This window comes from Bos indicus x Bos taurus, chromosome 24, assembly GCF_003369695.1.
Source record: "Bos indicus x Bos taurus breed Angus x Brahman F1 hybrid chromosome 24, Bos_hybrid_MaternalHap_v2.0, whole genome shotgun sequence".
NCBI classification, from domain to species: domain Eukaryota; kingdom Metazoa; phylum Chordata; class Mammalia; order Artiodactyla; family Bovidae; genus Bos; species Bos indicus x Bos taurus.
The window spans coordinates 34,578,204-34,605,498 of NC_040099.1; the positions used below are offsets into that span (position 1 = coordinate 34,578,204).

At 36.5% G+C, this 27,295-nt stretch overlaps 1 protein-coding gene across 1 annotated transcript in view; it reads right to left on the reverse strand.

The window, feature by feature from the left end:
- Positions 1 to 3,402: 3,402 nt before the first annotated feature.
- The window catches only part of MIB1 (mindbomb E3 ubiquitin protein ligase 1), a 95,118-nt gene continuing 71,225 nt past the window's right edge, over positions 3,403 to 27,295 (reverse strand). Inside the window, exons 14-21 of the mRNA XM_027526061.1 lie at positions 25,762 to 25,848; positions 23,955 to 24,116; positions 21,683 to 21,864; positions 20,003 to 20,195; positions 15,632 to 15,710; positions 12,647 to 12,760; positions 11,168 to 11,268; positions 3,403 to 8,815 (exon numbers count right to left, since the gene is read on the reverse strand). Coding sequence (XP_027381862.1) covers positions 8,675 to 8,815; positions 11,168 to 11,268; positions 12,647 to 12,760; positions 15,632 to 15,710; positions 20,003 to 20,195; positions 21,683 to 21,864; positions 23,955 to 24,116; positions 25,762 to 25,848 — 1,059 coding nt within the window. The 3' untranslated portion in view covers positions 3,403 to 8,674. The remainder of the gene's footprint in view (positions 8,816 to 11,167; positions 11,269 to 12,646; positions 12,761 to 15,631; positions 15,711 to 20,002; positions 20,196 to 21,682; positions 21,865 to 23,954; positions 24,117 to 25,761; positions 25,849 to 27,295) is intronic.

Below are 27,295 nucleotides of genomic sequence, written 5' to 3' on the forward strand. Positions count from 1 at the left end.
AAGGTCTGAATCTAGGTGTTTTTTTTCCCTACATGTATATGCCCAGCTGTTGCTGGGGTTTTTCTGGTTTGTTCTAGTTACTAAGTCGTGTCTGACTCTTTTCGAGATATCCCAGGCAAGAATATTGGAGTGGATTGCCATTTCCTTCTCCAGGGGATCTTCCTAACCCAGGAATCAAACCTGCTGTCTCCTGCAGTGGCAGGATTCTCTACTGCTGAGCCAGTTGTTTCTATACCATTTCTTTAAAAGCCTACCCTTTCTCCATTTCATTGCCATTATCAAAGATCTGTTGACTATATTTGTGTGGGTCTATTGGTAGGCTCTCTGTTTAATCAATCCACTTGCCCAATCTTTTGCCAGGATCACAATCTTGATGGGTTTTTAAAAAATTGAGATAGTTGATCTACAATATCTTATTTTAGCTTTATAGTAAGTCTTTAGACAGATATTGTTTGTCCTATGACTTTGTTCATTTTTAATATTTTTCTAGCTATTCCAAGTCTTTTGCCTTCCCATATAAACTGTAGTACTGGTTTGGTGATGTCTATAAAATAACTCTCTGAGATTCTGTTTGGGACAGCACTGAATCTATAGATGAGGTTGGGAAGAACTGATATCTTAACAATACTGATTCTATCTATAGTCATGGAATCTCTCACCATTTACTTAGATTTTTTAAAATTTCTTTTATCAGAGTTTTATAGTTTTCCTCATATATATCTTTCACATGTTTTGTTATATTTATACAGAAGTATTTTTTTGGTGCTAATGTAAGTGGTGGGCTTCCCTGATAGCTCAGTGGTAAAGAATCCGCCTGCCAGTGCAGGAGACAGGGGTTCAATCCCTGAGTTGGGAAGATCCCCTGGAGAAGGAAATGGCAACCCACTCCAGTATTCTCGCCTGGGAAATCCCATGGAGAGAGGAGCCTGATGGGCTAGTCTATGGGGTCAAAAGAGTTACACAGGACTTAGTGACTAAACAACAAATATAGATGATATTATTTTAAATTTCGAATCTCAACTTTTCATTGTTGGTATATAGAAAAGCAGTTAACTTCCGTACATTAACGTTTTATCTTGCAACCTTGCTATAATTGCTTATTAATTCCAAGAGTTTTCCTGTCAATTCTTTAGAAACTTGCAAATAGACAATCAGGTCATCTACAGACACAGTTTTCTTTCTTTCCAATCTGTATAGTTTTTACTTCCTTTTCTTGTCTTACTGCATTAGCTAGGACCTTAGAAGGGGACCTCTTTGCCTCCTTCTCAACCTTATGGGGAAAGAGCACCTAGTTCCTAAGTCTCAAAGTAATGTCAGCTGTAGGTTTTTTGTAGATGTTCTTTATCAAGTTGAGGATGTTCTTTATCAAGTTGAGGATGTTCTTTTCTGTTCCTAGTTTGCTGAAAGTTCTCACCAATTCATTTGCCGATTCATTCTTTTGCCATGGGCAAAAAAAAAGGATTCTTTCTTTTTTTTTGGCCATGCGACATGGCTTGTAGGATCTTAACCACTGGACCACCAGGGAAGTCCCAAGGATCCTTAAAAGTGGAAAACTTCAGGAGGCAGAAGAGGCATTGCTTGTCAGACTCACATGCAATGTGAGACTCAGCTGGCCACTGATGGCTTTGAAGACAAACAAGGGCCAAGGAAAGTGGGCTGCCTCCAGAAACTAGAAAGAGCAAGGACATGGAACTTCCCTAAGAGCAACCAGAAAGCCCCGACAACAGGTTGATTTGAGCCCAGGGAAACTCAAGTCAGACTTCTGACCTTCCAGACTCCTACTGTGTTAAGCCAAAACATTCATGGTAATTTGCTGCAGAGCAATAAGAAACGAACACAACACTCTTGCACCATTACATTCATACTAAAGGCATGTAATCTTTGTGAACTTCAGTCTTTCTTCAGTGTGGTTTGGCCATGGTCAGCAGCCAAAGATACTCTGATTCAATTGTCTATTTTTGTATTAAATCAGGGTTAACTTCACCTATAAAGGCTTTTCCCAAACTGTACATCAATATTTCACTCAAGATATTACCTGTTCTGTGGAACTAAAAGTAAGGTCAACAGTCTTAAATGAATGAGAAATAATATTTATACTGATTGAAAATCTGCCTTTCAGAGAGTTGCCATATCTAAGAGTGAGAACCTAACATGAACGGGCATTTTAAGCCTGAGTACATGGTATCTGATTCTAAAATCAGTGCAAAGGCAGCACTGCCCAGTGGCTGCAGGGACACAGCATCAACTCCGGGACTGACAGTCACTGTTCCAGGTCTTGTCTTATCTTTTCATATAAATGTTTATCATCTTTTTATCCTTAAGATAAAAATAAATCTCTCAACTAGTTTTGTTATAAGGAGAAAAAAACTATTAGCCAGATGATCATTCTTTAGCAATTAATTTATGGGAGAATCATTTTTGGTGTTCTACTTTAATCCACACACTCGTTCTATCTTTTAAACTCCTATCACTGCCCTGCAATGTATCATTTAAAAGTTTTCATTATTAGTCAGTCTGGGAAATGCTACACTGTATGACTAACAATTTTAACTTCTCTGAAGAATGAATATCTATCAATGATAAAAAGTAGAAATCAGATTTTCTAAAATGGGTTTATTTTAAAAACCTATACAGAGTTTCAATTTAATAAAAAATATTGCCAGGAAATGACTAATTATACAGCAATAGAAATAAACCCCCAAATACAGTTAATTAGAGGTTATAAAAAAATTAATTCACAATTTTAAAGGTGGAATACATATGCTTTTTTTTTTTCAAATAAACAATTTTAAAAGGTTTTTGTTTTAGATGGTTTTCCTCTTAAACATCTGAGTTATATACATACTTAATTTTTGAATTAGACAACCTCCCAGTAACTTCACAAATAAGTACTTCTATTAACTTGAAAAATAAAATAACCCACAAACCCTTCTATTACTGATTTAGTCACAAAATGCTAACAAAGTCAAGTAAATCGTTGTTTTAAAATGTTTACCTCTTGAAAATGAAATCTACATTGGAGTTGTGAAGTATAATAAACTTTTTATAGAAGAAGTTGAGTCTTTCGTGACTAGTAGATTTATTTTCTATCAAGTTTATCCTTTAGACTACTTTTACAATATCTCTTAATCCTGAGAATGTGAGGTGTTAAAATAGGAAAACCTTTGGCCCCATTGATAGAGAGGTACCTTAAATGTAAACAATTGCAATGACAGCCTTCTAGACATGAGCACCCATGTCTTGTATAGAGTTGGAGATATAGTCCCTTGTTTCTCAAAGACATGATAATTTCCTTCCCAATAAAAATATTTGATGTATTGAGATTTGTTTTCAAATGCCATAAAGAATCAAAATTCATGTATACATCCAAGGAGAATAGTTTTAAAAGATCAGCGAAAAGCATTACATAATGATATTACATCATACACTTTATTAATGGTAAATGTTTGCATTTATTTTTAAAAGCTTAGCTCTTGCTAAGCACTTTTTAAGAGAAAGCTAATAAATGAGAATCATTTGCCATACAAAAACTATATTCACAAACAAGACTTTAATCAAATGAAAGCTAAAAAACACTGGAAAAAATATAAAGCAAATCACTGCTATAAGTCAATTAAACTGCCTTCTATCACTAAATATAATGTATCTAGAATGACACTAGTTCACTGAACAGAAAATTCTGTGGATTCAGTCTAAGTAAGACCAGCGTTAAAGAGTGTCATGCAATTCATGATTTTCTTAAAAAGAAGTTTTTTTAACTGAATCATTTAAACAAAAGGTCTTCTTTTCATTTGAGGGGAAGACAATCTGTTTTCCAAACAGATTCTCCTTTTTTGCTAAAATAGCAAAAGGTATGAATTCTAGCTCCTCTTCCCAGGTGCTACTGATACAGGACTTGGCATAATGACTTAACATAGAAGTACTTTCCTGGTAACAGTGTCATGGCCATAAATAATCCATTAAAAAAGATGATCAAGTGCAAATCTAAGAAAACTTCCTTTAAAGAATTACCCAAACCCAGCACACAAGCAGTATCGCTATTACATGGGCTAAGAAATACAACTTATCAATGTGTGTATGATGACAAATGCACACCAAAGACCACCTTCTATAAAGTTTTAGTAGTGCTGCCAAGTTAATAATTCTTTCAAGGCACTGAAGAATTATGTAGATGGATTTTCCCAAAATATAACTAACAATTGCTTAAACTGTTAAAAAGCCCTGAGTCAGAACTTTCAATAACTTCCTGAAATTATTGATTTCAGACAAAATGGCACATTTGTTTATTCTATAGAAAATTACAAGACCATTTTGCTTTTTGGAGGGAAGAAGTCATGTTTATGAAACAAAACTAAATAGACTGAACAAGAAAAAAAAATATTCACCAATATTATCTCTCTTACACATTTCATTATTAATTGTAACTTGCAGTTACGGATTTAGGCACCAAATTGATGTGGCAAGTCATCTTTGCTTCCTCAACAAAATAAAAATCTCCATTTTTAACCTCAGGTTTCCATCTCCTCCTTAGTCACAAATATGAATAAACGCTGGAAAACACTCCGGCAGAAAAGGAGGCAGAACGTACCCATGCAGCAGCTTACACTTTAACTCACCAGTTCTACTATCTACTTCCTATCTTTATGCTCTAGTTTCACCCACTACCAGCCACTTACCAGCAAACTGAGGCTCAACCTAAAATGTCCCCCTCGCTGTAGCAAAGCAATGTATACATGAGACAGCATTAAATAGCTTTTCCTCAATTTTAGTGTTTTAAAGAAGTACAACTGTAATTAATACTGTTATAGTTTTACATCTATGTAAAGGTTCCAAGGCTATACATGATTCATCAAGTAATATCAGTAAGTATTCCTATTATAATACTCAAGCAAATAAAATTAAGATGCCTTTTTGAGAGGAAAAAAACATCTTGAAAACAGTTAAAAGTAGACTTAAAGAAAACTGACATTTTCAACAACAAGGCACATAAAATTTGTGAAGTTCTAATACCTTGTCAATTAGTATAAATTCAAAGCTAACCTAATTACAATGTTTAAAAAGTGTGCTTCTCCCCTCTGACTCAAAATGAAATAAATCCTTCTAATTAACAGATATTTAAAACCTACTCAATTACGACTGATGATGACTGGGAGGGAGAAGAGAAATTCTGTCTTCCCCAAACTTGATTATTCACCATCACTGTAGGTCTTGCAAATACAAACTCTTAAGATATTCAGGTGTTTCTCCATTTATATTTAATCAAAATGCTATTCCACTGGAGGAGGGAGAAGAGGACTGCTGCTTGGGGGGTACAGTTTCAATTTGCAAAATGAGAAAGGTGAATATACTTCTACAGTTACTGCTTTGGTAAAATCTACATGATCTCCATTTTTCTCTAAACTCAAAAACTGACTTTTCTTTTTCTACTTGCTGCAATCCCTATCATCCCCTCTATCCAATTCCATCACCAATTCTCCAAGTTCATAAGTTTAAATAATTCTTAGTCCAAAAGGGTCCAAAATTCACAATAAACAAAAAACAGCATTGGGCAACACATTACACTACAATACAAGACCAGCTATTTCTGCCACGTAAAAATGACCTAGCAAGCTTTGAAATTTGAATTGGACACATCTTAAGCAGCATGCATTGCAATTTGCTAAATGCTCTTACAGGCTAAAGCCATCAAAGACATAAATTTAAGAAAGTTATTTTCAACATTATCAATTAATTTCGTGCCTCAGTAGCCAGATAGTCAATCTGCAATGTTTAAATTTACAATCAAGCATAATTTGGCCAGCTAAACTAAAACACTTATGTAATATAATATTCCAATACTAATACAAAATGACCTTCTCTTGAAAAACTTCCTTGCTCCCAACAAAATGAAATATGTTTATAGTTTAAACAGCAATGTTAAATTATGGGAAGAAAAACTATTAGAATAGCACCATCTGGTTAAGTTGTGTGTATGTTTTGGGTCACAAAGCTGACAATATTAGAATAAAAGAAAAAATATGGTAGAGGTGAGAGGGTACAGAGAGGGAACCCTAATGACAGCTCTTCCAAAACATTAGGAAGAAATGCTATCAGTATCTTTAGATCCCTTCTTTTTGAAAAGAATACTTCAAATACGCAATGGCTGCATGATAAATTCTGTATGTGCTTAGAAGATGACAATTTTTTCACCGTGTGTATCTTGCTCCTGAAGCCCAGTAAATACGTTTTTGAGTGAATGCATGACAGTTTTGGTGGTGGTGTTTTTTTTTCTTTCCTAACGATTCTAGGAAAAGCAAAAGCTCCTTCGAGGCACAAGATAAAAAGATGATCATGACAAGGGCACGTCCTAACTGGGAGTACTGCTGAGACATATGATAAGAGGTAGCCATTTCATAGAATTAGAGGAAAGTCACTTAAAAAATGATGCTCTTAAACTTATTCTCTCTCACAAACCAAAAATAAATTTAAAATTATTTTTCAGGTGCTTAAAAACACGAATGAAAAAACATTTTCTTTTCACTAGACAAATTTCAAAGTGGTACAAATGGAGAAAATCCACAAGTGTACACCACTACAGTTACAGTGACTTTGTGCCTTTTATAATAGTTTACAGGGTATTATATTTTTAATATGGACGAAATAAGCTAGTCTGGAAGATGAAACTGCCTTTTAGGGATGTAAGCTTAAGCACTGTAGCTCAGAAGACCTATAACAATAAGTGAAGTAAAGCTCCAGACTATACAATTCTCTGGTTGGTCACGCTAAGCACGAGTCAGCCAGTGCTCCCTCCTTACAGTCGGCCTTGTGGAAAAGAGATGGGCAGCACACGGAGGAAAACCCTGACTGACACTGTTTACAGATCTGAAAGAAAATAGTCTTGTCTCTCTATGTGAACATCACTGGACAGATGTTCTTTTTATAACTTCAAAATATGGCTTCAACAACAGCCTCAGTAGCCTGTTATTAGGTAACTGAGTAGAGTCAATATAAATTTTCAAATTTAAAATTTATAAAAATTTGTACTGTTCTAAATGGTAAGTCACTCCACTAAACACAGACATGGAATTACCGAGACTAGAAAGGCAGCAAAGTGCACCATTGCTCTCACCAGGGCTTGCAGAGGCAGCAGGCATTAATGAGCCAGAAACATGGTATTATGAGGGCTAGAGACCTTGTACTTTCAAATTTAATTGTTACAGCAGGAGAAATGAAATAAGAACCAGAGTCAAAGGGGAAAAAACCCACAAAAAAGATACTTATCCTTAGGAGTCAACTTATACACATATAGTAGATACTACTGTAAACAGGTGATATTTGTATAATCTAGCAGCAATGAACCCCAAAACACTTACTTATGTGTATATTCATTCCAGATGTTGAAAGAGAAAAAAATAATTAGATGCTCCAGAATAAAACAAAACAAAAACACAGATAATCAGACATATTTCTGTAAATGTCCTAGTCATTCTTTCTAAATTCAGTGTCTATCATCAGTTATTTACAAGGTCTTGGATATTGCTGACAGGTTAAATAATATCCCCATTGTTAGGTATGATGAGAGACTGTTTTGTTTATAGTCAGTTCTACTATCTAAAAGATGATGGAAGCGAGGCCTCTGAGGAAGACAGAAACAGTGACGGTGGCAGAACTGACGCAGAGGAGAAAGGCCATCGCCTCACTGAGGACGGTGCTTTTCCTTCCTGGGTTCCTGCTACTCAGCACTTTGGGAAAGGTAAACTGAACCCCGGGGGCCCAAACAGGGCAACACCATTTCACTGGTCAGATCAAGCCTGAGTAAGTGACCACAGGGGAAACTGAGGCCCGTTTTTCACCGTCAGTTTTTCACAAGCTGGCTGAACAGTGTACAAATTAATGTAACAAGGGCAATTATAACAGTTTTTCTTTTTATCCAATAAAAGCACTTTTATTGGATGCCCCCACCTGCCCTGCCTTCAGTTCCCCACTGCGACTGCTTAGTTCTCCTTTTCATGTCTCAGTCATTTTGAAACAAGTGAAACAATTTTCCTTTGAATCCAGAAAATAAGTTAAATGCAAAGTCACTATTCTCTCATTCTGTATCTCCATTTACTCTGAGAATTTAGAGACAATCATTTGGATAATTTTAAGTAACCTTATAAGGAGAATCCTCGCTTCAGTATTCCTTTAATCATGCAGAACTTGTACTATAATTTTATCATTTAATATATGAAACATAATAGTTTGACTTGCACCTTTCATATGATGCATGACCTTTCTGGGTACCTGTGTCAACTCACTGTAAAAATCATGATAAACTGAAAGACAGCTGACCATAAGGAAGTATATCTTTTGAGGTCTAATGTTTATAAACTGTGAGAGAAAATGCAATGAAAACAAAAAATAACAGGAGATGCTTAAAGGACTTTCTCCCTTAGATGCAGAAGGCAAATTATATATGAATTACATGGATTTGATGTTTCAATTGAAAGGAAAACAAAAAATACACAGCTTCAAACACTGTTTTGTAGAGTTTTTTTGTTGTAGTTGTTCTGGTACGTTTAGAGTCTAATTACACTCTAGCAAAGAAACTATGAAATTAAAAAGTAATTCATTAGAACCTCCAACTAGCTTGAAAAGCTCACTAAGATCTCATGGCCAAAATATTTTAGCTAACAGAACACAGGGGGTTTCTTAGTTAATACAAAAGAATCCTCCGTTCGATAGCTTTTCGACAGATGGGACATTCACTCATCCGGTCTCCGCAGAGCTGGCACGTCCCATGGCCACAAAGGAAGATCATGTTCTTCAGACGATCCAAACACACAGGGCACATTGTCTGTAATATGAGATAATAAACAAAGTAATAAATGCTGAGCTATTTTCTAGTTTGAAAGTATAATCTGACAACTCTGCAATGTCATTAATTTTTTTGTTGTTGTAGTCAAATAATCTTTGGCTGCTGGACACTTTTAAATTTTTGAATCTTTAAGGTATCATCCTTATAAAAACAGAAATACTGGCTGTACTGTCAGGTCAGTATAAAATGGTACAATATAAAATAAATAGTACATAAAATTAAAAATGCAAATGCCAAAATCTAATACGAAAAGGATGAAAATAGCCCCTTCAGTCTGACTCAGATTGTTCAACTCTAGGTACCAGGTTGTTCTTGTATGAAAATTACACAGTGTATTGCAGGAAGCAGTGGGGGATAGTGCTAAGAACATACACACATGCCAAGCACGATGCTAGATGTGATCCAGGCCCAAAGCTTGTATCACTCTCACTTCAAGAGAGGAAACTGAGGCTTAGGGATGCTAAAGACGAGCCAGAATGTGAGCTCGGGTGCGTGTGGCCCCAGAGCTCCTGCTTTTAGACGTGAAGCTGCACTGCACTGCCTTCAGTATAGACCCTCTGGTTAAAAACAATTAACCTTAGCTATTGCTAAATGTAACTTCATCAACTTAGAAGAATTCAGGAGTATATTTCTATGAAATTTTCTAGAAAAAAAATCACACACTCACAAAGTACATTGTATGTTTATAAAAACATTATATATCTTAATACTTCATTCTGAATTATACCTTTCCCAAATAACACAGAAATGAAATAATTAAATAAAAATGTCCAGATTAATAAATCAGGCCTAAAGCCTATAGGAAAATGTAATTACCAACTCTGACAATATCAGAAATCATCGTGAAGAAAACAATAGAAAAAAAGAACTACAGTCTCACTTGCTGGCTCCATTCTTCCAAGGTAAACTTTCACATTTATCTTTGAAGTTTTGAGAAGAAAAGGGATAGAAAAATCAGTTTTTATTTTAAAAAGCCAAAGCAGCTTTTTAAAACTAAAATAGTTTCTTTTTCATTAAACTTCCCAGAGGTTTATGTAGTTAATTAATAACTCTTATTTCCAAAAGTAAACACATCTGTGCAGTCCAGGGTAAGTTACTTTGGATTAATATAGCCTTAATGGCATATAAAATAAATCTTTGTTTTTTAAAGAGACATTGGGGTAAGAGAGAGATTGGAGGTTTAAAATTTAAAGAGACTTATTCAGATGCTTTCTCTTGGTAACCTTGAAGGGGTAAGAAACCTGAACATGCCACAGAAAATGAGCTTTAACTACTTAAATACTTTAGTGATGAAATATGGACATAAAGATTATCTAAGAAAGAAAAAACTTCAGACAGAAAAGACAAGAGTGGAACTCTGCACAACTGCACGGCAGCACTGATATGACTGCCAACCAAAGAATACCCTTCCTGCTCAATCCTCTGAATTAAATCAGATTTAAGTGCTGGGTCAAACGGTAAGATAAGAGGGAAAAAAGACTTTTTTTTTAAACCAGAACCTGTAAGTTTTAGGTAACATCTTCATTTTAATGTTGCTTTTGTTAAATATTAAGCAGATATGAAAGAGTACTTCTGTTGGTGTATATAATATATAAAGAAACAAATAACCACCACCGAGCTTAGGCATGAATACGCCCTCCCCAACCCTCACTGATAATGACGTTTCTGAATTTAACATTTATCTTTCCCTTGCTTTTCTTATGGAGGGTATGTGTGTGTGTATCTTTTTCTCTTTTTCACTGAAGTATCACATCTATAGAGAAATGTGGACAGGTCCAAGTACAGTTTAATAAAAGCTCACAAACTGATCAAATGTAAGTAAATAACTTAGGTCATGAAACGGAACCATCACTACTCATCAAACTGCCCCCATGTCCCAGCCAAAACCAACCACCATCCTTCGATTTTAAACACTATCTGTGTGATTATTTTTTCCAAGTTTTCATCCCCAAACAAAATCTTATTTAGTTTTATGAGATGATGACAAACTTTCCCAAAGTGTTTTTACTAATTAATATTCCCATCAGCACTGTGTGAGTTGCGGCTGCTATGTACTTTGCCTGAACACTCGATACTGACAGTTTCTAACATTCCCCCCCTAGGCAGGAAACGTGTGACGGAGCATTTTCTCATGTTGGGTGTGGTGCATCTCCTAGTTTGTCAAGCACCTGAAGAAATCTTCTAATCAGATCTTGCTGACTGCAAATATGCAAATACCACAAGTGACACACTAATATGACCACGCTTGCTGTGGACAATGTAGTACTTTTTTAGAACAGGATGCACTGGCGCTCTTGGGAGTCGCTCTTCACTGTGGAGAAGCGCCGTTACCTGTTCTTTGATGTCCTGTAGCTGCTGCTGCAGCTTTTGCACGTCCGCATTGACGTTGGTGTTATCCTTGTCCTTCTGCAGCACCGGAATATTCCCACTGGCTAAAATAAAGAATCCCACACACAAAGAATCAGTGTTATGACTGTTGTGAAGCAAAAATGATTTTTTTATTTCAAAATTATTACTTTTATTTATTAAAAACACGATACTATTATTCGAATGCTCTTAAAAAACTTTTTTCCCACGTGGACAACGGATACAGCAGTGACATTCATGTTAAACTTCATTTATAATCTTCAAAAAGAAATAGGTTTACACATTAATTTCTAGTTATGTTTAACTCAGGCGGACAATAATCCACGCTACAAAGAGACTTCCAGGTTTTCCAAGGCTCTCCTGTTGCTACTGATCCGAGATGAGGAACTTTGTGAAAGAAAGGTAGGTCCATAATACCTACTCAATGGAGGGAAATTTTTTACCTCACTTTTCCTATTCTCTAGATACTTGGACTTTTACTCTGGTTAATCTGTCCCCAGGATTTTTACCCTGCTCTACTGGGGATAAAAACAAAGTGGCTACACTAACGTTATTCCTCATCCTACACAGAACAAAGAAATCAAAGAGACCATCCAGTGTACGTCTCGTGCAGAGATGAAAACTATGTTTATACCGCTACGCTACAGGTGACCCTTGAACAACACAAGGGTTAATCAACAAATAACTTACAGCAGGCCTCCAAATCCACAGTTTCTTCACATTACTGGACTCGACCAACCACACACGAACCATGTAGTCCCGTAGTATCTACTATTAAAAAATATCCAAGTTTTGGGAGTTCCCTGGTGGCCTGGTGGTTAGGATTCCAGGCTTTCACTGCTGTGGCCTGGATTCAGTCCCTGGTTGGGGAACTGAGATTCCACAAGCCATGTGGTGTGGCCAAAAAAAAAAGATTCAAGTTTAAGTGGACCCTGGCAGTGCAAATCTATGATGTTCAAGGGTCAACTGTACAGAAGGTTGAAGGTAAATAACTTACTTTTCATCTTTCCACTATTCACTGGGTTACACTTCCATTTATCTATACTCTGTCACAAATGATGACTATTTCATAAAATAATTAAACACACTAGGTAAACTTATTACATAAAGGAATAAGGTTAATACATGTGTAAACTGGAAAAATAATTTTTAATATGATGTCCTCCTGCCCTGAGACACAATAAATTTCATCTTAAAAAGAGTTAAAGTATCTTTAAGAACACAACAATACTTTGTTATAAAACACACATGGATACTTCCTTAAAAAGACTAATGCTTAAAGCTCCAAAATATTACAAGTTAGAAAAATACAATTTCCGGTTTCCTAAGTGCACCTGTTCCTTGTAGATTCGAGTCACACACCTTGTGTTACAAGCAAACAGTACAGCGTGCTAGGAGAAGGTGTGTCTGTGAAAGTCCCAGCAAAGTAAGAAACCCACTCACAGATATCGTCCGTGGCGTCCTCTGCACTTTTCCCTCCACAGCACATGATGAAGGGCACTCTTCGCTCAACTACTGCCCGACATTGCACACACTTCTTCATCAGGCTGGCACAGTCTGCAAAGAGCAACACAACGCATCTCACAGAAGAAAACGTCAACAGGGGTGCCTCCCTCCACTCATTTAACAGTGAGATAAACACTAAGTTACAGCAATACACAGTTCTACCTTCTCAAGATGTTACCCACCGAAGAAAGCATATTTTTCACTGGTAGCTTCTAGAGTCGAAAGCCCATCATTATGAAAATAACGGCATTTTTTAATACACTGGAATAAACTGAGGGGAAGGTTCAAATTTTTTTTTAAATATGTAACATAAATATTTCAAGATCTTAAGGCTTAAGAATAAAGGAGGGAGAGACCTTTCATGAATTTAACTACTGCAACAAGAATTATAAGGCTGCCAGCATGATATTTTTAAAGACTACTTTCTTTTGTAACTATTTTATCACTAGTCTCTTAAATTCCTAAAATATACTATACAATTCTCTTCCTCCTATCAAATTGATGCAATCTAACAAGGAAATTGCTTAGTGACTACTTTTTTAATGTTAGCAGTCAGGACAATTCATCATAATGGACTATCTTTCTAATACCTCTATATTAGAGGTAGAATGCTTTCCCATTCAAAGAAGACATTCTCAGGCACAATTCTATGTTATGGACTATTAATGTTACACCTAAAGTTATTAATTAATTATAAAACAATACATAGTGCTTCAACACAACCTTTCCCATTAGCATTTATTATGAAAAGTGTACTCCATATCTTAGCCTATGGTACCAAGTGTCTTTGTCAAATCAAAAACAGGAAAAATAACAAAAACTGTGGCAGGGTATCTTTATGATATGATAGTAAACCTTAACAAAGCGTAAAATCACCAGTGTGGACAAGGGGGTCATAGACTCTCAACAGTGCTGATGCTGGTGGACAGATGCTCTGTCAAGGTCGATCTTCTGCCAAGGCCTAAAAAGAGATGGGTCAGATGCTGGCCTAGGCAAGATGAACCAGGTAGGAGCTATTGCTAGCAGACAACTGGTTTGGGATTTGTCTTCAATTTGAGGGCAGACTTTTTTCTCTTGAGTTTATAATTTAACAGCCTGAGTATGTAATATGTAGCCACTATTATTTCAAATAGATAGCATCCCCAACTCAATGGGCAGGAATTTGAGCAAACTCCAGGAGATAATGCAGGACAGAGGGGTGTGGCAGGCTACAGTCCATGGTGTTACAAAGAGTCAGACACAGCTTAGCAACTGAGCAACAACAAGTTATTTCAAATTCCTGTAACTATTAAGTTAGGTTGTTATATTATTGATATAAAATCTTTCTTCAGCCTGTCCAAAGGGCTGTAACTTCTCCTTCCTTGATTACTGTGCTGTGGAGACTGGACCACCTGCTGTACTATATATTCCTTGAGAAAGGGACATTTTTTTCCCCACAATTTCAGCTTCTCTAGCAAATATATGTTTACCAATAACAATATATCTGTAAAACGGAGAAAGCAATCTACTTTTTAGGTTTCTTATGAAAATAAATGAGGAAATACTCAAAAAGAGATTACAATAGTTGGCACAAATTAAGAACACAATAAAATCAGCAGTTGTTCTCATTATATTCTAAAGCAAAAATAATGTAAAAACTTTGGGGAACTCCTGAGGGAAAATATTACACTACGGCTCTAGAGTCCACATTACCAGCTATTAACTATAACCAGCTTTATGACAGGGTCAGCAAACCACAGACTGCAGGCCAAACCCAACTGGTCACTAAGCTTTTATAAATAAAGTTTTAATGGAAAACAGTCCCACCCATTTGCTTACATGTTGTCTAAGGCTGTCCGTGCGCTACAATGACAGAAGCAAGCAGCTGGAAAGGGCTGAGTTGTTACTGCAGAAATCACAGAGCCCACAAAGCCAAAAATGTTTTCTAGTTTACCTTTTACAGAAAATGTTGGCTAACTCCTGGGCTATGAAAACTTGCATAACCTGAGCTTTTACTTAAGACAGAATTCTCTTTTTTCTTGCCCTCTGACAGCTGATAATAGCCATTATACCAGTCTCTGGTAAACAGAAACAATTAACTTGGAGCAGAATGTTACAGCAGAAAACCTTGATCATTTCTTAGTTGACAAGCGGCCAAAAAAAAAAAAAAAAACAATGCTTGAAGCAAATCTGTGCCAATGAGATTAATCTATCACACAGTTTTTTACTTTAGTCAGATTTTATATTAAAAACCAACACCTACGTGACTGAACTATTTCATAAGAGGAAACACCATATTTTAGCTTGGGCCCATTTAAGTACAAACTGTTAAACATGTTTAAAATCTTTCACTGACAAGTAAAAATTAAAAGGGAGAACATTAATACTAAATATATTAACTTGCAAAGAACAAGGGAGATATGTAAAAGCAAAGGTTAAAACGCCTCTTAAATTTTAATATTACCTCCATAAAGAAAAGATTTCTATAAGCTCTCTTGACATAGAGGTTAAGGAAGGTTAAGAAAGCCAGAAATTATTGCCCCAAATGGCTGCTGTGAGTGGTTCAGCAGTGGACAGTGTACACAGGAGAGGCTCCACAAAGGTGCAGACAAATGCAAACGTGTTCATTTTATACGTGGAAAAAGGCCATACTAAATGTTTCAACGTTCATTTTTGGAAACAAAGAGGTCATTTTATTTCATTTATGCTCACACATAAATGAAATAAAAAGTTGAGCTGGGGGAATGCAGTGCATCGAGCTTTCGCTAACACTTGGGACCAAGGAGGGAGAGTGGTGAAATCTGTACTGAGTACAAATGGGGAGTCTCAAAGGCTACCAACACCTCTGTTCGTGAGTTACTTTTTTAAAAAATTCAAAGATATAATTTGCTTCGCTTTCTATTTTTATGATAATTCTGAGGAAGTTCTATTTGGGCTACTTACTCTCACAAGCACACATGTGTCCGCACGGCTGAAAAAGAACAGCTGCTTTCTTGTCAGAGCATACCACGCATTCTTCAATCTGTGAAAAAGAGGGTACAGCATAAGCGTGAACATCCACAAATAAAGCGAGTGACTCTAACAGCTCCTTTTGTATCCAAATGCATTGCTCCTCTGTAAGGAAACGCTTCCACACAGAGGAATTTACCACAGGCTTCTCCTCTGTCCTCGATCTAGTCTCTTGGTCACTTATTCTCACATTTTTTTAAACACCCCAGCTAAGCTGGCCTCATTCCACTTCAGTCTCCCTACCTGTCTGAAAGAATGACACCGAAAATTCCACTTCCTCCAAGGTCAGGGAGAATAGACTAGACTTCAGTTTTCTTTTGTGCTTAAACTACTTTTGAAAGAAACATTAAAAGGACAAACGACTAATAAGATAGATTTCTAACATTCATAAAAATCTAACCAGATTAGCCAGACTGCTAAAGCTTGAGGAGGAGGAGGGAGGGGTTTACTGACCCACATCTGAGGACTGCCACCTAGCACATCCTTTCCCAGAACATGGACCCTCCCCCCAGCCACTGGCTGAAGCCCAGAGCTCTGAACTAGTCTTTCCCCTGATCTCTAAAGCCAGAGCCCTCCACAGAGTAATCATGATTTCCCTGTTTTTCTTCCTCTTCTCCACTTAATCTGCGTTCTGCGTGTATAATGATTTCTTAAGCTTGCTCTGGTTCTCTGACCCCCACCTGCCCACCACCCTTGGCTCCACCTTCACCTTTCACTCATCCTCCTTCCTTCTGACACACATTCACCCCTACTTGTGTCACTTAACAATACTGTTCACTGCTCACCTCTTCACCTAAACAACCGAATATTGGACCTTCCCAACTTAGACCTTGCTATGGACATAGTAACGTCATGGGAAGCAGTAAGACATGGTTGGTCAGAATCTTAATGTTCCTGGATTCCAATTCCAGCTCCAGTACTAACAAGTTACCTAACACTGTGGAGATGAAGCTTTTAAAAACTCTGAACAATAAAGAACAATCCTTCTTCACAAGGTAGGAAGAGTCAATTAGAAGACAGGGAGAGGAGTTAGGTGGCCCTTTCAAGACAGGGGAGCAGAAAGAGTTATGAGAGATATTTAAGAATGGAACTTGGAAACTAATAAAATGTACAGAATAGACAAGAAGAAATCTAAGATATCTGCTAAGCTTCTAACTTGATTTAAAACAGTTGAAAGAAACAAATTTCAGTCTCCTACAGCTTATAAGATGCAAGACCAGGGTGGTCTTTCCAAGTCTACAATTACACATCCAGGCTTTAGGCCTGTTCAAGATCTGACTACAAAGAAGGGAACGATAACCTTAAGTCCCCAAGCTGCTAACACAATGCAGTGCACCAGCACAACCACAGGAAGGGGAGCAAAAACAGGAAGACTCTGGAAAAGTGGCTAAGGGACCCATACCCTGGAGACAGGTATATTTTTCATAGCACCCAAGAAAGTCTTTCCTTTCTCTAAAGGAAGGAGTGAGGACCATGGTAAGTTTCAAAGGTGTGCACGTTAGCTATCTGCTGGCTAGTAAGCTAAAAAGAAAAGCAGGCACAATCTGGGTGAAAGAAGAAATGAAAATCCCAAACATCAGCAGCTAGAATTCTGACTGATTCAGCCATCTCTACGTAAGGGGTATCTTCATATAAATATTGTAGGAATTATATGTGCTAAATACTGGCCAAACATTAAAATGTGACAGTTGAAAAAAAAAGAATAAACTAGATACTATGCGTAAAGCGTTTAGTTCAACGCTTAATATACAATCAGTGCCTAACACATGATGATTCTCTGCTCGTCACTATATAAAAGATGTGTTGATTCCCAACACAACTGTCTATGTATCTGAATTGTTTATAAAGACGTTAAAATAATCTAGCAAACCAATATAATAATCACTTACCCATTCAGCTATTAGCTCTTTAAAAAGAGCTTTCCAAGCACAAATGTTACCCCTTCTGGATTTTCTCCCCAGGTTACATACCCAGGAGTGGAATTACTATATCAAAGCATGTTTATTGTAAAGGTTTGTATATATATTGTCAGGATGGTCTCTCAAAAAAAAAAAAAGTGAACCCAGTGATTCAGCCAACTGCAGTGTTAAGAGAGTACTCATTTCCCACTTCCCTGGCTAGCAATTTTTGAAGTTTGTTTTTGCTAATTTGATGAGAATGGTTAATAATAGTTCATAATTTCACATTTGTATTTCTTTAATTGCTAAACAGACCAAGCTCATTTATTCTTCCTCATCCAAATAATAGTTTTACAATTTATCTTCATGAAGATGTTCATGATCCTTTAGCCACTTGGGGTCACTATTTCCTTATATTCAAAGGGTTCCACAACCAACTTGACAAACCTCTTGGGAGGGTATGTGTAAGTTTTCGTACTTTTGCACGGGAATGAAAATTCCGTAACTTAAAATACAAACAGAAAGCTTTCTGATTCCTGGAGTTCAGGACTGGGCTAAAAAGGAGTAACAACACATTCCTTCCTTTCTACCTTCCTGTTCTGTCAACCCTCTCTTGTGGACACCGTTTTTAATTTTGTTTGTATATCATAACACAGAGGAAAGAGCAGGGACTTAAGAATCAAGAAAACTGAGTTCAAGACCCAAGTGTCAGTGTACTTCTTTGAGATTCAGTTTTTTCCACTGAAAACACCAGAGCGACTAGAGGATCAATAAGAGTTACAAGATGAGACTCCGGTTTACACAACCCTGGGATCTGAACTCACTTCACATCTGTCTTACAGCACCGGTGACGTCCCTATACACAAGAGTAGCTTTTACTGGTAAGTCATAGTTTGTCAAGAGATTACTAATTTATAGCAGGGAACGATCATATACATCTCTGACTTGGTTAGAAAACAAGTGCTCAAGAAACATTTTTGAAATAGGGTTTAATCTAACAAAAAGTTTCAAGCACAACAGCAGAATACACAGAATCTAAAAACAAGAGAATTACTTAAATTTTCATCCTTTCAGATTCTTTCCCAAACTGTTACTCTGTCAGCAGGTAACTAAAGCAAATTATAAATACCAAGTAAAGCGATTCACATTAATTTATTAAAGCAGGTTGACACCAACATAATACATCTGAAATGCCAACACAGTGCCTGGCATACAGTGAGTGCTGCCAGTATATCCTCCTCCCCTTTATAAACAGGTTAAACCATCACATATGTTAATCTAATACCTTTCACCCAAAAATAACTCCTGGAACTTTTTCCTGTGCCTAAAATTTTACCAATGATATAGTCATTTGAATCATAAAAAACATACAGTCTTAGAAGAAGCCCTATGAAAATGCAAGAAGCACTGGCAAGGTTTCACCTTTCAAGTCACTGCCAGCTAGTTCATCATGAGAATTAGTGCCAACTTGTTTCTAATAATGAATGTTAATGTATAGCTTAGGAAATATCTAGAGAAAAATAAAAAGAACAAGGGAACGAGAAAAGAGTATAACCTTCATAAACGAAGCCAAAGAAAACCAAAGTATCTTTTGATTTAAGCTACTCACTTTGAAAGATTATTTGTAAGAAACTTAAACCTCACTTTACATATACACACATTAAGAAAAACTAAAGAAAATCAATTATTTCATAAACTAAAATGAGTAAGATGATAAAGCACTAAGTTACATGGGGAAAAAAGAAAGAAACCAGAAACTCAGAAAAGAATCTGTTACTCAAAAAACAAAAGGAGTCAGATGAGATAAAAAGTTCAGAGATACAGAATTTGGCCATAAAGAATTACAGGATTACCAGACTTCATCTGCCTAATGAAGAGTGGGACACAATATCAAACGAGTAGCATCATCTACAAAGTTTTCTTTCCAAAAATGTCTAGGTTGAAACTAATCAAGCTGTGAGATCTAACTTCCAGTTCAAAGAAATACAAAGGATATAGAAACAAAGAACACCATGATAACACAATCAAATAAATCCAGACTATGTGATATTCTACTGAAAAAAAAATCAACTGGTCTTCTACAAAGAGGAATACAAAACATTTCATGCGCTCAAAAAAGGTGTAATATACAAGTAACTAAAACCACAAAATGGAATTAAACACATCTTTAGGTGATAAGAGACTCTGAAAGTAAAATAGTCGACAACTTTTATTTTTAACTAATAGTGTAGTTTACATGTTTCAACTGGTGTCTTGATAAATGTATAAATAATACATTCCCATGTTTAGATCTTGCTTAGGAAGAACAAAATTAAAACAGACACACGGCATCATATAATCTTATTTATCATTAACTGTAGTCTCAGAGATCAAACAATAATAAAACACTGTATGAAAAACATACTACCTTGGTCCTGGACTGAACTTGCTCTTTACAGAGGAGGCATTTCTTGACTCGTGGCGAACACAGAGAACAGGTAGCAATATGCCCACACGGGCCAAATAGAGTGTCTCTCTTCATATCGGAGCACACCATACACTCTTCTAAGGTTTCAGAGTCATTACTGATCATAGAAGGACTTCGGGAGCCCACCTGACCACTAATAAAAGAAAATAATTCTAATCAAACCTATCAGAATATCTGTCAGAAATTCATTAATTAAAATGTTTTAAAACATCTAGAGCATCATTCATTTGCATAAAAACTTGAGTTATGTTTAAAAACTAAGCCTTATCATCTGTATATGAAACACTGTATATATTATATTCTTCTACCTCTCTGCATTTTTTCAGTACATATAGCACAATTCAAATTTCAATGAACAAATCCTCACCCAATAAAAAAGGGTGAATCTTCTAACACAGAAGTCAAATACACTAGCTTAAAAAAAAACTAACATGAACAGTTTCACTCAGAATCTTTTTTTATCTATACAGAACCAGCTGAGGAAGACACAGGACATAGGAATAAAACAAAAATCCTAACTAGAGCCCATGTTAGTTGCCCTAAGTACAGACAGAAGAAGCATCATCAGAGTCCACGACAGACAGGGAACTGTGAAAAATAGGTCACTGCAGCTGCTGTTTTGACATTTCTTTAAATTTATCCTTAAGGAGCATAAAGATTCTATTACAGAAAGCCAGAGCACACCCATAAATATATATCCACGACACAGAAATACATATGCACAACCAACCACAGCAACAGAAAAGGGACACACTGCTTCTACTACAACCTTCAGAGACTCACGGAAACGCACGCTCACACGTTCACAAAGTGATTTCCCCTGCACCCCAGCGTTTAAGTTATTATTGCAGTAATTATGGTGCCTTTATCCATATATTTTTAGATACATTGTCTTTCTCTAATAGAATTTTACATTCCTTAAGAATATACTTAAAGATATGTATATACCTCTATATACAACTACTTAGCCATAAAAAAAAGAATGTCATTTGCAGCAACATGAATGAACCTAGAGATTATCACAGTAAGCAAAGTCAATCAGAGAAAGACAAATATCATCTATCGCTTATGTGGACTCTAAAATATGATACAATCTGAACTGACTTACAAAACAGACATAGAAACAGACATAGAAAACAAACTTACAGTTACCAAAGGGGAAAGGAGTAGGGAAAGGATAAATTAGAGGAGTTTGGGATTAGCAGATACAAACTACTACATATTCAATATAAAACAAACAAGGTCCTACTATATAGCACAAGTAACTATACTCAGTATCTTGTAATAAACCATAATGGAAGAATATGTATATATATGTATACATGAATCACTTTGCTGTACATCAGAAAATAACACTGTAAATCAACTATACTTCAATAAGAAAATACTTCATTATATTAATTTCCCTGTAACACAGCTCTATGTATGGATTCCAAAGAGGTGTCATTTCATCACTATACATAAATTTACGAAAAGAAAGAAAGTACAAAGTTCAAGGGACAACTACTAAAATGTTTAATGACAAGAACCAAGTCCTTAATTGTGAAACGACATGACACTTTATGTACAGAATATTTTATGTACAGAATATTAGGTTTTATAAAAATAAATAATACAAACCTGACTTTTTCTTTATGACACTTTGCCAAGGCTTTGCAGAGACTTGGATCAGGACAGAGATCAAGTGGCGACTGACCCTTCTTATTTCGGATGCTAAGGTCAGCACCGTTAGCAGCCAAGAAACAGGCAATAGATGCCGCACTCTTCTTCTCAGCCCCCTGGGTACCAAGTCCCATTATTAACTGAAATCATATGAAAAGAGTCATTATTTTCCTTTAGGAATCTGTTATCATTTCTTATCACCAAATATACATACATACATACGTGTGTGTGTGTGCTTGCGTATATATGTATGCATGTATGTATGAATACGTATGTGTGAATAAGAAAATGTCTGGAAGGAGCATACACACTACAGAGACGTGAGGACACCTACGGGGCGCAGTCCTAGTATCATTCCCCCCTCACTCACCCCGTGTCCTCAGGTGTACAGTATGAGGACTGACCCATCCTCCGGGTTCAGAAGTGAACCAAAGATGGTCCAAATCAGTCAGATACCCACTTCATCTGTGCTTAGTTCAGGGGTGACACATAATGTAAATCAAGTTAATTAAAGCCCGTAAGACTCAAGAATGGAACTTCTGATTTAGATATTGAGGAAACAGTACTACCTTTTCTAACAACTTGGCCCTGGAGCTGTTAGCAACCAACTTGAAACAATAAGGGGAGAGATAACTGAGAAAAGAACCAAGAACTAGGAATTAAGACACAAAGTGGAGAATGAGAGAAATCAGGTTCTACTGTCATCCGAGCTACTGACTCACATCCTGTGTGAAAATAGTCATAATAACTGTTAACACTGATGGAGCATCTACAGTGGACTAAGAACTATTTTAAGCACTTTCCATGAACTAACTCATTTAATCCTTACAACCTTATGGAGGTAGTTACTCCCTTCCCCTCATTTTAAAATGAGAAAAACAAGGCACATAGGAGTTAGAGTATTTACCCATGATCATACAGAAAGACAGGCAGCAATTAGCAAACACTTTGGTCTCAGAATCCTTTTACATTCTTAAAAATGATTCTAAAATTCATACGGAAAGGTCAAGGACCTAGAATTGTAAAGCAACTTTGAAAAACAGGAAGAAAGTTGGACTGACCTCAACATTTATTATAAAGCTACAGTAATCAAGACAGTACATTGGCATTACAGAGCTAAAGACACAGATTAACAGAAGAGAACTGATTTTAGATAAAGGCACAACAAGCGATTCAGTAGAAAAAGATAGCCTTCTCAACAAATGGGACTGGAATGATGATATCCACAAGCAAAAAAAGATGACCCATACTTCATACTGTGTATATAAAAATTAACTCAAAATCAATCACAGACCTAAATGTAACAGTTCAAACTTTATAAACTTCTAGTACAAAACAGGAAAAAACCGTAGTGACCTTAGATTTAGCAAAGATTTCTCAGGACACAAACAATAAAAGAAAAAAATTGCTAAATCAGACTTCATTAAAATTACTATTTTTCGACTCATAGACTTAGAAAATTTTCTGGTTGCTGGGGGGAAGGAATACTTAGGGAGTTTGGGAAGGTCATGTACACACAGCTATGTTCAAAATGGATAACCAACAAGGACCTACTGTATAGCACATGAATTCTGCTCAATGTCATGCACCAGACTGGAGGGGGAGGGGCTTAGGGGAGAATGGATACATGTCTAGGTGTGGCTGAGCGCCTTTGCTGTTCACCTAAAACCACCACAACACTGTTGACTGGCTATAACGCCGATTCAAAATAAAAAGTTTAAAGTCTGAAGACAAAAAAAAAAAAAAACTATTGCTTCAAACAATACCGTTAAAAGAATGAAAAGACAAGCCACAGACTGGGAGAATGTATGTGCATATCGCATATCTGATACGGAACTTGATTCAGACTGGTAGTAAGAAAACAGTTCAACAACATAATAAATTAAGGTCTTAAGTGACAGCTTTGTCAAATATATATGGGTGGTAAACCTGCAAATGAAAAGATGTTCAATACCAGTAGTCATGAGGAAATGCAACCCCAAACCACAACAAGACACCACAGCACTCCTGCTTGAATGGCTTAAGTTGCATAAGGAGAACCAAACAACTTTTGGTAAGAATGCAAACAATACAGTCAGTACTGACTAGTGTTTAGCTCATAAACTAAATTCCTACATTTGTACTTTTGATGAAATATCTGATCAGATGCAGGTTCTATGAGCCATAAATATAAGACCTTGCATTAAAATATGCTCCTCCTGGCACAGAAGTGACGATTATCTTTGCTCACCGTGTTTTTGGATGGCTCCCAGGCAGCATCAACCTTCCCCACATCCTGCATATCTTGAAGCTGACGCAGCTGAGACAGAGTGTGATGCCGCAGGGCTTCGTGCAGAGGAGTGTCCCCATCCTTATCCTGAATATCTAACTTGGCACCTGCACGGACCAAAAGCTAGAAGAGAAAAATGTCTCTTTTTCCTAAGTATTCCACCCACAAGAAATTATAATACATCTAAAGTAACAAAGTTTCAGTTACATAAGATGAATTTGTTCTGGAGAGCCCCCCTTTGCATGGTGTTGTATCATGTTCTTACAATTTGCTGAGAAGGCAGACTTTAACTGTTCTCACCAAACAGATACACAAACTGTGTGTGATGGTGGCTATGTTAATTAGCTTAATTATAGTGATTATTTCACAATGTACACCTGGATCAAAATACGAAATTGTACACTTTAAATGTATACAATTTCCATCTGTCTATTATAACTTAATAAAGCTAAAAAAAGTAAAATTAAAGTAATAAAATTAAAGTGAGAGCCCTATCTGACGGGGCTGCCATGAAAGTTAACTTATGTGTTTGCTTACCACCACTCTGATCCCTGTGACTGCTTACAAATAATGATGAGCTTGATTATTCAAACATACTGAACTAGGGACAGCAGAAAAAAACAAGAACCAATATGCAGGTTAATTATTCTACTCTAAGATCAAAATAACTGGAGGAAATTCAGGACATTTTTTTCCTCTTTTAATTTCAGATATGTGAGTTGGTATATTTTAAGTATTTCCAATAGGACCAAATCACAATACTCAAAATTCTTCTATTATTTAAATAAATATGCATTTATTTTTTTCCATCCCCTGTGGTCACTTTTTTCCAAATGTGTGGTTATAAGGGTTATAAGTCCAAACATCAGAGAAATGAAGAATTTCTGGCAAGAGAATTTTTTATAAATGTGAAATGTTTGCTAAGTTACAATCTCTTACATATAATGCATAATTGATATACCTTAACAGATATTTTAAGCAGTAAATATAAAACTTTGCTTTAACAAGTTCCCTAACCTTTCCGCAAATGTTATCAGAGTTTTAGAAAAACACCATACAAAGAAATCAATCTCAAGCATACAGTCCTACCTGTTTTGGCAAATTACTATTTTGCTCTTTTTTTGTTCATTGTGCTTCAAAAAGATTATATAAAACGTCTCTGTAGATCGGTCTCTCAAATTTAAATCGGCATCAGAATTACGTGGGGGCCTGTAAAACCCGAGATTGCTAGTTCCCACCCTTAGAGGTTCTGCTCTGGTTGGTCTGAGATGGGGCCCAAGAATTTACTTTTCTGCCAAAGCCCTAGGTGATGCTATTGCTGCTGCTCAGCCTCCAAACTTTAAGAACCACTGCTCTACAAAAAAGTTTAAACAGATCATTTCAAGTATTTGATCTGGAATCACCAGATTAGTAATATAAAATTACATATGCCAGCTTCTTTGAAATGTTTGGCAAATGTCTAGCCAAAGGCTTTAATTACAGTTCACTCTCAATTATAAAAATTAAAAGGAAGTATACTTTTAAAAAAATGTATATGTTACTTTGAAATTCTCTGATTTAATATTCCAGGAATTTACAAATCCTGACAACAAAATTATAAAAACTTTGAATATAAGAGTTAAGATTTTTCCTATTAGAAATTAAAACTCTTTATCCAACTGATTAAAATACCAGCCTAAAATCATAATTTTACCTCTAACTACGCCTTCGGAGAAGCCTAACAACATATAATTTAAAGGGGTAAGATTCACTTTAGTAGACACGTTACCCTCACAATCTGGGTGTGCTGCCGCTCCACGGCAAGGTGGAGGGCCGTCTGCTGGTTCACGTTCTGGATGTCCAGGTTTGCGTTTCCCTGAAAGAAGAACAAGGCTTACAGTTAAATGTGACAAGAGGGAAGCACATAATCTAGCTCTCTATGAGGAAGCCATAACACTGGATGCTGCTGAGCACGCCCCCTCCAAGGGCTAGACCTTGTAATATATGGTAACAGATGTGAATAGCAGGAAGAAGTGGTGGGACAGCCAACTTTCTGAAATAGAACGGCAAATTTAAAACTATTTTTACTGTGGTGATTCCACCTAAGGACAGTTACAGGACAAAGGACAATACAGAGTCAAACACGGCTCCCTTTTAATCTCCATTACAGAGCCACAGACATAATCAGCTCATTTTAAGTAAGTACTTCCTGAAAATGTATCAGTGAGTCTTCATATTGTATTTGGAAATTCAGAAGACCTAGAATGTTAAAGTAGGTCTGAGAAAAAACAACAAATTTATAGGACTTACTCCAACTGAGTAACTGATTTCAGTTACTGATTACTATAGTTACTATAGTTATTACTTCAGTTCAGTTACTGATTACTGTAACCAAGCAACAGTAACAGTAACCAAGACAGTGGGCTTCCCTAGCAGCTCAGCTGATAAAGAATCAGCCTGCAATGCAGGAGATCCCAGTTAGATTCCTGGGTCGGGAAGATCCCCTGGAGAAGGGATAGGTTACCCATTCCAGTATTCTTTGGGTTCCTTGGTGGCTCAGCTGGTAAAGAATCTGCCTGCAATAGAGGAGACCTGGGTTCAATCCCTGGGTTGGGAAGATCCCCTGGAGGAGGGCATGGTAACTACTCCAGTATTCTTGCCTGGAGAATTTCCATGGACAAGAGGAGACGGGTGGGCTGCAGTCCATGGGGTTGCAAAGAGTCGGACACAACTGAGCGACTAAGCACAACCAAGACAGTGTGGTACTGGCTTAGGTCAGTAGTTTGGATTTTGGATGAAAAGGAACTTATCATAGTTAACAACACTTCTAAGAGAATTAACTTTAATAATAAAGGCTTATAATGGCAGGGGAAAGGCAGTTTAGCTTTTGAACTGTTTCTTTCTTTAAATGTCTTTGTATAGACTGTCCATCTTATGATATAAGACCCAATTACACATAATGTACTATCTACTAAGTTTCCCTGCCATTTCATCTTCTTCACTAGACTGTAAGTTCCTTGAAGTCAGGAGTCACAGATAATTCTTTGGAAACTTTACTGCTTCCCTATGGCATATGCTTGTCTGAAGCATTTAAAAATTTTGCTGAATATACCAAAACATCATAAAATTGTAATCAATAGGTTCCCCTCAAAATCTAAGCTCATAAAAATGTAGAGGTATTTTATTCCTAAGATAAATGAAATAACTAATGTGAGCCACCCTGCTATCCACACAGATTCAAGGGGTCCAGCAGTTGTTGAGAACTGAGTCCCTAGGTCCTAACTGCAGCCTGGTGTCAGCTGGTAGCAACTTGCCACACTGAT